The sequence below is a fragment of the Nannobrachium achirus genome, assembly GCF_963921795.1.
Source record: "Nannobrachium achirus genome assembly, chromosome: 20".
Lineage (NCBI taxonomy): Eukaryota > Metazoa > Chordata > Actinopteri > Myctophiformes > Myctophidae > Nannobrachium > Nannobrachium achirus.
In genome coordinates this window covers 24,179,165-24,192,583 of record NC_137827.1, presented here as the reverse complement: position 1 = coordinate 24,192,583, position 13,419 = coordinate 24,179,165, and the positions used below count along the sequence as shown (strand labels likewise).

The 13,419-nt window shown below is 42.3% G+C and overlaps 2 protein-coding genes across 2 annotated transcripts; one reads left to right on the top strand and one right to left on the bottom strand.

The window, feature by feature from the left end:
* Positions 1-1,147: 1,147 nt before the first annotated feature.
* dnaaf2 (dynein axonemal assembly factor 2) lies at positions 1,148-3,617 on the top strand (the record flags this gene model as incomplete). The annotated part of the gene is made up of 2 exons (XM_080750926.1): positions 1,148-2,686; positions 3,291-3,617. The coding sequence occupies 2 exons, from the start codon at positions 1,148-1,150 to the stop codon at positions 3,615-3,617; spliced, it is 1,866 nt and encodes a 621-aa protein (XP_080607052.1).
* Positions 3,618-4,181: 564 nt separating this feature from the next.
* Positions 4,182-10,008, bottom strand: lrr1 (leucine rich repeat protein 1). Its single transcript, XM_080751373.1, has 5 exons — positions 9,480-10,008; positions 8,465-8,563; positions 6,528-6,780; positions 5,656-6,130; positions 4,182-5,068 (listed from the first exon to the last, which is right to left on the bottom strand). The coding sequence occupies exons 1-5, from the start codon at positions 9,660-9,662 to the stop codon at positions 4,813-4,815; spliced, it is 1,266 nt and encodes a 421-aa protein (XP_080607499.1). The 5' UTR covers positions 9,663-10,008; the 3' UTR covers positions 4,182-4,812.
* Between the last annotated feature and the right edge of the window lie 3,411 nt (positions 10,009-13,419).

The following is a 13,419-nucleotide window of genomic DNA, read 5'->3' as shown; positions in this document are numbered from 1 at the left end:
CTAATGCATGTCAAACTGAGCTGAGGTGAGGTCCTTGAAATTAAAATGATTGAGAATAACTATAGCCTATATGTGCCGCCTAGAGCTGTCTTCTCTTATGGGGTCCTTGGCATATCTTTTCAAATGGGGGTCCGCGGGCTAATAAGTGTATAAAAGGTTTGATAACGACTGGACTAACACCTCTTCCAATGAGAGTGTGAGAAATATCAACTGTCAGGGAGGTGCGACCAATCAGGTCTCTTGCTGGATACCCTCCCCTTTGCCTTACTGACCGACATACTCCATCTGGCTGGATGCCATACCTGTAGCGGTGAACAGCGCCATCTGATGGCAAGATAAAATAGTTCACTCAGTGTTTCTCAAACTTTCACATTTCAAGGTCTCCCCTTAACTCTGAGCTGACAGAGTACAAATGGAACCAGATGAACCCGTTAGGGTTCATTTGGTTACATTTGTACACTGTGCCAGAGTTACAGACTTGTATGGGTACATTTAGACCCCCTAAAGGAATCCACAAAGTCCCTGGAATCCACTTTGAGAAGAGAACCACTACCACTGGGCTAAACCACTTTGGTCGGGAACCATTTGTGGGTCGCACGCAGCCACATTTGTATGCGTGGGTCCCTTTACTTAATTTTTTTTGTCTCCTTTTATAGTTTTTAATTGTTATTATTTCCGCGACACGTTGTGAGCTTGCTGCTGTGTTCGCTAGTAGTTTGCCCTGCCAAACGTCTATTCTATTCTATAGAAACGTTTTTTATATAGTGAATAATCCGCTTGATTTTATTTTACACATGCATTTACGGGTGTTTTTCCATACAAAGAGTAAACGTCCTCCGCATGCAGGTCTGGAGTCTGGACGGAGCGAGTAATGAGCTCTGTTTCTCGGGGGATGACTTTTTTTGTTGCAAAGACGCGGTCTTGTTTGTTGCCATGGTTATATCAACATCATCTTGCAGCAAAGCAGAGCGTCAGTGAACGATCGTAGAAACGTATTGTCCATCGTTGAGTAAACATCAATGTAATGAGATTATTATTTTATGTTTTATCATCTACTGAAGCCAACTTGCAACAGTTATCGTGGTAAACTTCAATTCTTTTGTTGTTGTTGCTATTTTCGTTTACATTTGGGAAATTCTGCACCACAATGGAGTTCGGAGAAAAGTTAAAGGAACTTAATATGACAGTGGACGAAATCGACAGATTCACGAAGGCTTTCAGAGACGAGAAGTTCAAAGGAATGTTGCTTGATTACGCTCGAGAGTTATCAGACCCCGACAACAAGAAGAAATATGAAGAGGAGATCAAACTGTTGGAACAGGAGAGAGGAAATGACATTGATTTTATCCACGTAGAACCATTTAGAGTTCTCAGGACGAGTATGAACGGCAATCAGAAGTGCTTCATCAACATCTGTAGCAGCGAAAAAATTGGAAAACCCGAATTCAAATGGGGAGCGACAGAGGACGGCCGCAGGGGGCAGCATTGGTCCCTACCCCACAGTTTGACCCCTGGAAGACAAGACAGGAATCCAAAGGGAAACAAGTTCATGATCTATGATGTTGTGTTCCACCCTGACACTATTCACCTCGCTAGCAAGGACAAACGGTTCATGGGTATGGTGGCCAACACAGCCATCCAGGGAATCCAAGACAATTTCACTGTGAATCTAGATGAAAAGAACACAAGAGAGTTGAAGATCAAGTACAAAGGTAGTCCTCAGCCTTGTGTGATTCGAAAACCCATCCCTGGCTTCGTACAAAAGGGGCCCCCAACACAGTCTGATCCGCTTGCTTTTCCATACCCTGAGAAAAACCCTGCTACAGCCACGACTGAGTCGACAGAGGCTCCCAGGACCAAGGTAAATGACACAAAACCCGAGACTCTCCACATCCAACCACAGACACCCAAGGAGGCAACAGCACCCAACTACACATTAAAATACAGATCGTTCATTGACCTGCAGGATTTCAGATGTTCCAGAGACTCAGGCCAGAGTCCCAGGCCCAGGGAAATAGTTGTCACTGTTGACCTGCCCTTACTTAAATCAGCCAGGGATGCCAACCTGGAGATCAATAATAAAACCCTACTGCTGGAGTCCAACAGACCAGCCTATAGACTGGAGCTGCCCTTAGCATACCCTGTGGATGAAGATAAAGGCGAAGCCAAGTTCAACAAACAGAAAGGACAGCTCACCATCACACTGCCTGTTTTGCCTTCCAACGAGACTTTAAAATCTTCTCAAAATGTGAGTGACTGCGAGAGAGAGGACAAATGGAATGAGCAAGAGAAAGAAGGTGAGAAAGATGAAGGCCAGGGGAATGGGGAGCAAGAGGACATTTCCGAAAGTGAAGGAAGGAGAGATGGTGAGATATGTGACCAAGGAGCACAACACATCGACACCTGCGGTAGAGTTTCCCAAGGCGATGATACTGTCCATCATATAGGTCCCTCTGCCGAAGAGGAAAACATAGCAGTTGATGGGAACATCAATGGAAATCAGTCCATCTCAATCCTGAGCACTCATGAAGACATGGCTGAACAGTCCAGTTGCATAGAAGATGAGAGAAGATATAGTTCAGAGTCAGACTATTCAGAGTCAAATGACTTTATGAAAATGTCAGAGGTCAATGAAGAGACTGTGGTCACAGCAGAGAAAGATGCTTCAAATGGAAGTCTGAATAAGGTGGGTGATAAAGCAAGTTTAAGATAAGATATAAGATACTTCAAGATATGTAAAAGTATCAATACTACAATGTAGAAACACTGTTACAAGTAAAGGTATGTATGTAAAATGGGTATTAAAAATGTACTATTACTATTATCATTATCATATTCATAAAATGTATATATTACAAATCTTTGGAAAATAGCAGCTCTACAAGTTCACATGCGACGCGTTGTGAGCTGGTAGAGCTGATATTTCCAATGTTTAAATAGGGCTGAAGACGGTGGTTAATGTATGTTGTATAATACTGATCAAAATAAGCTAAAAGTAACTAGTCTTATAATTCAAATTCAATCAAATAATTGTAGCAGAGTAAAAGTACAATATTTGTCTCTGAGATGTAGTGGGAGTCTGAGATGTAGTGGGAGTAGAAGTAAAAGTACAAAAAACTCCAGTAAAGTATAAGTACCTCAATAGTGTAGTGCAATACTTGAGTAAATGTACTTCTTTACTTTCCACCACTGCTCAAAGGACTATGAAGTTAGGAACCCCTCTATGTTAGGAATGCATGGCAGTGAACTTTGCTTTGCTCCTCAATGTGCCTTCTGTTTATTCATTATAGGTGGAAACACGGGCATCGTTCACGGATCAGACATCGAGTGAAACAGCCCCAATGGCCGTGGCACAGGGCCCAGGCCACAGCGACCAAACTAAAGATGGCAGCATGTCCCTGATAACAGAGATCAGAGAGGTACCCGTCGAGGAAGAGGATATTGATGAAGATGACCTGCCGCGAGAGCAGACCTTCCCACCCCCAGACTGCAACAGGAAGCCCCCGCCAACCTTGCTGAGAGAAACCAATGAGGACGGAGAGGAGACGGTCATCAGCGATCATTCTACATCTGCTGGGATCACCTTCCAAAATTCCTTGTTGTATGAACTAGACTGACTTATTTTCTTTCTGCAAAGTTATTCACGTCTTCCCATTTATTAAAATGTTGTCAGCTGTTAAAGATAACCAATAATGCTTATTATAATAAATTAAAATTGTTATATACAGTGGGCACTTGCAATATTCACACTTTTATTCTACCTATGAGGGTGGATTCTGCCTATGCATTTCAATGGGAATGGAGTGTTTATTTCTTTTGCTGCAGAAATCTGTAAATGGCAGCAAACCACTCCATTCCCATAGAAATGCATAGGCAGAATCCGCCCTCATAGGTAGAATAAAAGTGTGGTGTGACTGTGCCCTAATTTGTGTTTCCAACTTTGAGGCTGTTAAGGTACATCATTTGTTAACACAATAATATAATCTGATGTACTGTATATGTAGTGCTGGTAATATCAGAAGGTTAAACCCATGTATCAAATTGTGACCATCTGAATATCCACCAATTAAAACAGAGAAATTTGTCTGAGGGGTTTTGTTCATTTGAGAAAAAGGGACTTAATATAAAATGACCATTACAACACATCAATCTTAAAGCATACATTACAGGACAAATTATATTTAAATTTTATTTAATCTTCCACATGTTGGAAAATGTGGACCATCCATCAGCATAGTTAAAAGCAGCTCTCTTCAGGCAAATCCTATAAACCCTAAGTCAGTGAGGTGCTGTGTTCAGGAAAACAAAATATAAAAAGTAAATAAAAATTATCTCACTCACATACGGAACTTGGAAGGTCTGGTGCAAGGTTGTCAACACTACAAATGCCTTCAATTGGTGTTGTAGCATTGAGCTACATATTTGTTGACACACTGAAACTACTGGGAATTTCCTCTTACCCCACCTTTGACATGTGAGAAGTCTATTAAATATTACATCCTACAATGTAACAGGCAGCTTTAAGTGCTTTATATAACAAAGCTGAAAACAAGTCAATACTGTCCTTTGCCAAATGGCATTGCCTGAGAAACTGGCATTTAGTGCTCGTTACCAACACTGCAAACCCTTCCTCATCCTTGCACAAGCATCACATGACGCCTTTCCTGCATCTCTTTCTCAAGCTGTGGTATGAATGTACCAAGAATGTACAGCTCAGAATAGTTTGGAATAAGACAATTACAAACATGTCTGTGTTCGCTGATCAACGACAATGTCCAATGTTCATTTTCAAAAAGCACCACCCGTTTCTTCTCATCTCATTCCCCTCTGAAGGCAGTTGTCTAAGAATTCAGAGTAGCACGAGAGGGAGCAGAAGTGGTGCAGTACCGGTGCGTCGGTTCCTCCCATGTCGTCCACCAGAACCACCGTGTGAGACACTTGGTGGAGGTTCATGCTTACTGCAGTCTTGATGAAAAAGTTGACGCAGACTTGGCCACAGTCGCAGGTTTTAGCTACTTCAAGGTCCCGGCACAAGTGGGCTGGGATGAGGTGAGGTCCATACGGTATTCTGTAGGACAGAGCCGAGGAATGAAGGTTAGGATAATCCTGAATAAGAATACACTGCGTGCACTGAAATCAGACCAAGAATATACAACATGGGTCTTCAATGTTTTCAGGCCAAGGACCCCTTAGTTGAGAGAGAGATGAAGCAGGGACCCCCAGTACCTTATCATAGATTCCATATAGTCTCATTGTTTGACAGCAATATCGTCAGTGTATTTTGGATTCATGTCAATTGGTGTTTTCAGATATTTAACCACTTGAACCGTCAATACTTAATAAACTTTACCTTTCACTCGGTACTTAGTCTGCTCTTTTTCCCCCTCTACACCAAAGCTCTTTGCCAAAAATAGCCGATCTACAAGCTCACAACGCCTCGCAGCGCGAAGTGTTGCGAGCTTGTAGATCTGCTATTTTTGGCTAAAGTTCTCAGAATATGGACACTAGGGTTCAATTGGTTAATATAAAAAAAGAAGAAAAAAAGTTTCTATCACTCAAAGATTTGGAGGACCCCCTGTAGTAACTCTAGTCTACACCCTAGGGGTCCCAGACCCCCTGTTGAAGACCCATGATATACAACGTAACAACTCTGACCTGAGGTTGACCACAGCCCTGGAGGCCATCTCCAGCAGTGGGAGAGGGAAGGTGAGGTGGATGGTGTGGTCCAGAGGGTTCGGCTGGGTGAACGGGTTTCCAAAAAGGTCCAGGTTCTCGAGGCTCAGCTTGCGGAATTCACTGGGTAGCAGAGCCAGCTGGTTGTGCGCCGCAGACAGGAATCTCAGTTTGGAGAGTCGGCCGATGTGGAAGGGCAGCCACACAAGCTTGTTGTCGTCCAGTTTGAGTCTGACCAGTTCCCGGAGCTGGCAGAACTGAGTGGGAAGGCCTTGCAGTTTGTTCTGACTGAGGTCCAGGTGCTGCAGTGTCTTCTGCAGTGTGGACAAACAGAGGGCCTCGCTGAAGCTATCCAGTTGGTTGTTATGGAGGATCAGCTCCGCCAGGCAGCTAAGGTCACCAATGGTGGCCGGCAGCTTCTTGATGTGGTTATTACTTAGGTCTAGCTTGCGGAGAGCTGGAAAACCAAAGATAGCGATAGTTACAGTAAATAACATGAATACAAAGACATTGATGACAAAGAACCATGGTGACAGGGTAGCAGAGAAGATATTTAGTGATAACTGTAAGGTAAAAGTGCACAGGGTCAGTCCTCACAATAGCACAATGTTTAAAGCATATATCAGCATTATTGCACAAGACTATAGTCTCTTATCCAGCCATTCTCTGGAAAACTAAACATATAAAAATGTACACCATGGTGTAAAGACAAACCATCTTACAAATACAAAATACATAGAAGTTATCCTGCACATGTACAGGATGCACAGAATACACCACTATGAAATTGTGAGATAAATTCTGCTGCTTTGTCATGTGTACATACTACACACTGGTCGTGCACTGCACTCTACCTTTAAGAGACAGCATGCGCATGTCCACACGTGACAGCTTGCAGTAAGACACCTGGAGTTGTTCCAGGGAGTAGGGGAAGTTGGACGTGAGTGGGTAGTCCTTCTTGGAAACGATCGTAAGCTTCTTCTTGGGTTTCTCGACATCCCTGGCACGAACGGGCGTAAGCGTGGAGAGAGGGAGGCTGCTGGTGTCACTTCCTCTGTCTGCCAACCGGGCCGCTGAAAGGAAGTTCTTCAAGCTGTTTGCGTCAGCCTATGCAAATCAAACACAATTAAAAACATATACAGTATGTGATCACTTTATTCATAGACATCATTAGACAGTGTCCTGCCATTACCGTCTGTAAAGCAAAAGCAAATATAATAGAGTAGCTCTATGCGGTGATGGGGCAGGTTGCATGACGCCCTGCAAAAGATATGCAAGCATCAAAATCTTTCCATAACCATTGTGCAACAGCTTGTCTCAAAATATTGTGACGCAGTTTCTACGTCTGAATAATATAAATGGCATGAATTGCATGAAGCAATAAATTAGTTCCACAGGTTGTTTAGCCACCAACCCATTGGCTGCCAGTTTTCCTGAATTATATTCAGCTGCACGTGGGTGTGCGCAACTGACTATAATTATAGTACTGAATATATATTATTATAAGAATACCACCACTGATTATCAGCGCTGCTGATCTACAAGCATTGTGAGCTTGTAGATCAGCTATCTTTGGTGCGCAACTAATTACAACTCAGGCTTTACCGTCAATGTTATGGGTTGGGCTGTGTTTGGATCTAGGTGAGAGGTCAGTATTCCTCCAAAACAACCCAGAGGTACAGTACACAACCAATGGGAACAATGAGAAGGCCGTGCAGTCTCTGCCCACGTAATCTGCACAGCATAACAGTACCATATAATCAGCATAAAGACTGTTGGTACCAGTTACAGGGTACAATCTAGTAACATGGGAGAAAATAAAAGGCTCGACTCCCCGCAGGTAGGAGGTGCATTCAAAATCATTGTGTAATGTTATCTGGTTGTTTATCTGATAACTTGCCACAGTGGAATGTTGGGTTTTCCGTTCAGTCTTGTTCTGTTCTCTGAGTCGACACATATTCAACCTTTTTTATTAAAGCTATACGTCAGTGACTTTAACCACATGAACCCTAGAAACACTATTCTTGGCTTGCAATAATATCTGGCCAAAACAGGTGAACGTTCGACAAAAGCTTGTAGATCGTCGGCAAAGAGGTTTGTGTAGAGGAAAAGAAGGCGGGGACCAAGTATAAACCCCTGGGGTACCCTTTGAGCTCACTCTCTGAAGGAGGCTGGAAGATGAAAGTATTCCAATGCGCACACACAGGCACAGTTATTGGTTACTCGTTCACATATATTTAGATACAGATAGGCTTGTACTTGACTACAAATGCTAAGAATGCCATTTAGAAAGCATGGTATTCTAGTTTATTTGCACTATACTTATGTTACCATTTACCCTGTTCTTTGTTGTTGTGGTTCATATCATTTACTCTGATCTCACTATGGTTGGGATCCTTTACGATTCCCTCTTAATGGTAGGATTCCTTAATGATTCCCTTTAATGATTAGTAGGAGGTCCAAAATGGACCCTTACATGTCTGTAACTCTGAGAATGTCTATTTGTACACTCTCAAGAGTTATACAGTATATTAGTCGCTGAAATTAAACCGTTTTGAGAACCATTGTAATATAATAGAAAACGTGAAGTCCACATACCAGCTCTGACAGTGTCATAAAGACCGGTTTCGGAAATGGTTCCAAATGTGATGGAACTGATTCCGGTTCCTCAATGTTATATCCGGTACCTCCGTTTCAGGATCCCAACCATAGATCTCACACGTCTACGTTACTCTAGACAAGAGTCTGATGATAACTGTCTAAATTATAAATTGTATGTTGGATCTTGTACCTTGCTCAAACATATGTCAACAGCTGGTTCCTTTAATCTCACAGTGGCTTTGCCTTCATCCACGAACCATGAGAAGAACTTCTCTATGTTGTCTTTGAGCTGGGAGGAAAAGAAAAGATGGTTAATATTAGAGGGGAATATCGAAAAATGACACTTTAAACAACAATAAGAGACAGTTGCATATCATCTCTACTCCAAGAAGGGTGAATCACTCTTTGAGCAACCTTTGCTAGGGAACATGGAGTGTATTATCGTTAAGCAGGCCAACATCATCTTGCGTGCATTTTTAGGTTAGCACAGTTTAGAGAACGAAAATGATGATGAAGTCATGACAGTAGGCCACAGGCAGTGGCTCAGCGGCCAATTAAGAATCTTAAGGTTCCTGGTTCTATCCCGGGCTCCCCTTGTCGAAGTGTCCTTGAGCAAGACACTGAACTGATCTGCTCCCGATGAGCAGCTTAATGCCTTGCATAGTTTCCTTCCTGGGTGAATTCATAATGTTAGCTAGACTTAAAGGAATAGGTCACCCAAAAAACTTTTTTACCCCTATTGATTACTCACCCCATGGACTTGAATTAATGGATTTTTTTGTTTTGTTTTTCTCAAATTACTAAGCCAATAATCTGAAGACCAGCAGTGGTTCCCTATGGAGACACAACGAGCCTGCTTTGTTCCTTATGGACACACACAGATTCTCCTCAAATGTGTGGCTTAGAAATGTGTCAGAAACAAAAAAATATCCTGGAATTAACGTCTCCATGGAGTATTCGATAGGGGGGAAAACATTTTGGGGGTGAACTATCCCTTTAACATGGATGGAGAGTGAAACTGAAACATGATTGGAATAGTAAATAGTTATAGGCCTACATGGTATGATGTATGTCTTCTAGCTGGAGAAATAATTGTGAAATGAAACTCTTTTTTTCCAGGGACACCATGAAGGAAACCTGGGGGTCCCGGGGCGGGGGACCCTCTTTGAGAACCACTGTGATTGACTACCTGTACCTGCACTCACCTTGTACTTTGATCCTGCCCTGTCCTTTGCCGTGCAGATCATCAGGTAGATGCTGGTGCGTTGCGAGGTCTTGTCTATGTGTTTTCCAATGGACAGAACTGCCCTCGCCCCCTTCCCACGATTCTTCATCCCAAAGGTGGGAAGCATCCGATTTACCACCTCGACATCACACTGCAACTTCATTGCACCAAAATATAGATTTCTTCTAGACTAGGTAGATCGAGACTCAACCAAGAAGATTAAGGTATTAAACACAACGTCTCACACATGCACACAAAGACTACTCCAACAGGCAAACATTGACATTCGTGGACGTCATGGAGTCAACAAGGCTTGCTGAATTATTAGCCTACAAAACAGCTTCGGACCAGCAGCAACAGTCGCAAAATTATTTTTAAACGATTGTCAAGAATGTCCTTATTGAGCGGCCGAGCTGACTTTAAAACGTTTCAAATAAAAGTGAATATACGCAAATGTGTACTTTGTCAAAGTCAATAAAAATCCACAAATGTTTACTTGTTGCTGGTAAAACCGCTAATGGTAGCAGTAGCAAGCAACCCGCGCGAGGGAAGGGAAGTGAGTAGTGACATCAGTCGAGCGCTCGTTGTCTTGTTCCGTGCAGAGGGAGAGGGGCGGTACCAGACGGGCTGCTGAACAACACTGCCCCGCATTGACGCGCTGCTGCTGACATGGTTTGCTAAATCAAACGGCACACAAGGTGCCACAACACAATCCTGCTGCAAGGTCCTGTAATTTGTTATTCGATAACATGCACGTAACATTTATGGATATACGGTAACTCACGGATTTTCCTGTTAATAAATAGAATGTCTTTGAAATCAGTGTGGGGTAGCCGGTAGTTCCATCAACTTCCATGACACACACACACACAAAATAATATATTTTCTGAATAAAAAACAAATCACTGTGCAACAGCGTCATCTAGCGGTCATTTTGTAGACGTGCTTCTCAAGGTTTCATTATAGCAGTGGTTCTCAACCTTTTCAGGCCACGACGCCCCCACATTTTAACTGGGGACCCCCACCCTGACGAGCACTAGTAGTTGAGGCATGCCTGCTCACAACGCTTCGCGTAGATCGGCTGTTTTCACAGTTTCAGCCCCTAATATTTGACAATTTGGCCAATGTTTAATTTGTCATTTTAGGTAAAAAGGTCTTTAAATTGTCACTTTAGAAATGTGCAGATACCCTCTAACTATACATTTAACTTTATGTTGGTTTGTTTACTGTTGGGAGAGAAAACAATGTTTCACATTAAGTTAATCATCTGGGGACCCACAGGTTTAGAACCACTGCATGGAAAATGCTCAAGTGGCATTTTTGACTAATAATAAACTAGGTTAGTGATATCATATAAACAGGTATGATAGTAGAATGGTGGGAATATGACCTGAAGAATAAAACATTCAGTTTTATATTTGAATGCTCCCAGTTTACAATCTGCCATGACCACCCTCGTCCCTGGCATTCCCTTCCTTCCAACGGATACTTGGAAGATTCTGGGCACAAGGGAAAACTTAACTGGGCACCTTGGAAGAGTGGGCACTAGGGAAATGTGGGCACCAAAACAGAGTGGGCACCAGACTTCAGAGGAGTGGACACTAGGGAAATCCACTCAATCCAGGCACCAGTACCGTAACCTGACTATGTTCTTGTTAAACGTTAGCAGATAAAAGAAAATGTAAAGTGAATCTAAGCTATTAACATTTTGATGCCTTACTGAAATATCCTTAGTTAAACTCCTCAGTTATTTACCCGGTGATAAATGTTTCAACTTAAGATCCTACACGCCACACCACCACCTCATCAATTGCTCCATGTACCATTCTGATTACATAAGATCAGTGGTTCTCAAAGTGAGGGTTAGGGTTCCTTCAATAGTTTAAGCCTTTAACAGAGAAGTGTTCATATTAGGAGATCCTCTCTCTGTTGCATTAGATTCATGTTGTACACTGCAAATGTCTTTAACCAAGCCCTGTATATTTCATTGACCTGAGTCCAGTGGTGGAGAGTAACTAGGTACATTTAATTAGGTACTGTAATTTTGAGGTATTTTAACTTTACTGGAGTATTTTCAATTATATACTTTTATTCCACTACATTGCAGATGGAATTTTGATAAAACATCCATTAATTTCAGCCATATACATTTTGGCCATTTATAACTAGCCGATCTACACGCATTGTGAGCTTATGGATCTGCCATTTTCAGAAAATGTTATTGCGACCGTAAGGTCGCAGTTTAGTATCAAAACCTCCACCGGCCGTCCGTCCGTCCGTCCGTCCGTCGGTCGGTCACACGTCACACGCAATGACATCACGCCACATCATCGGCTGAGGACTGTGTGATGTCATCATATCTCCATATATGGAGACATAAGTTGCTCATGCCCAAATATGGGCTGGTGAGGTCAGACTTAGTGTGATGCGTAGGTTATCTCCATATATGGAGATTCAACTTCAATGAGTAACCATGGCAAATCACACCGTACACAAATGACCCTTATATAAGACCGGCATTATCTACCGACAGCTGCTATAAGCCAACCCTGGCGATAAGGTCTGAGTCGAAGAAATGCTTCTTTCCTGGTATAAGACCGGCATTGTCTGTCGTACATTTCGGTCAATTCCAGTGGGGATGCCATTGAAAAGTTAATCTAGTTGTACAAAGTAATCAAAGAATGGGTTGACTGGTAGGCTGGTTGACTGCTTTATCTGTGGAGAGTGTATGTCACTGAGAGTCCTTTTATAGCGATTGAAATCATGATGAGGTCACGATGAGTCATCTATGCCCAAATATAGATTTCTAGGTCAGATGGCCCATGGAGTTTGTGATGTCAAACCTAGCAACCCAATATAAACAAACCTGATGTCAGACCTGAAGTATCCTTTTATACCCATATATGGAGATACAGAGATCTCCATATATGGGCATATTAGAAAGCCCATATATGGGCATATACGGATGACATCAGGGATATCCATATATGGGCATAAAAGGGACAAGGGCTTACAGTTAAGAGATCTCCATATATGGGCATATCAGAAAGCCCATATATGTTCATATACTGATGACATCAGGAATATCCATATATGGGCATAAAAGGGACAAGGACTTACAAACACTGAGATCTCCATATAACCTATGGGAATATAAGGGACGAGGACAATGCGTAGCATTGTGAGCTTGTAGACCTATTTTCTAAATATTGTTACATTAAAAACTTGAAATGGGTCGTTCTGCATAGTACTTGGGATTTGTTGATGTAAATGTTCACATAGAGTGTAATAATTGGTAAAACAAACTTTTGGCCTATTTGTGGAGATAAGCGACCAACGGTCGCTTATCTCCCGATTAGGGAGTCTTACTGGTACATATTGATTTAACTTGTTAAATGGGACGTTTGGTCATTATGTATATTTGATGCTAATACTTTTGTACTTTTACATGCAACAGTATTTCAACATTGCAGTATTGATACTTTTACTTATGATCCGTGGGTCGGCGGTTCAAGTCCCGGCTCCTCCTGTCCACATGTCAAAGTGTCCTTGGGCAAGACACTGAACCACACATAGCCTCCAATGAGTGGGTCGGTGTTAGAATGCCACCATTGGTGTGTGAATGTGGGAAGTGAGGATGCTGTCGGCCACTGTTTGCCGCTTCACCTCCCAATGTATGAATGAATGAACCATTGTAAAATGCAGAGTACTTAGGAAAAGAGCTAAAAAAAGCAAAGTAAAGAAATTAGTATTTTACCAACACTGACCTGAGTCCTCCTGGGATCTTATAGACCACTTCTCAATTTTTCCCTTTACACCAAATACCTTTGCTAAAAAATAGCAGATCTACAAGCCCAACTAGATCTATTTTACCTGAATATTATGGACACTTCCCTTGGAGGATTCAAGTGATCAGCCAT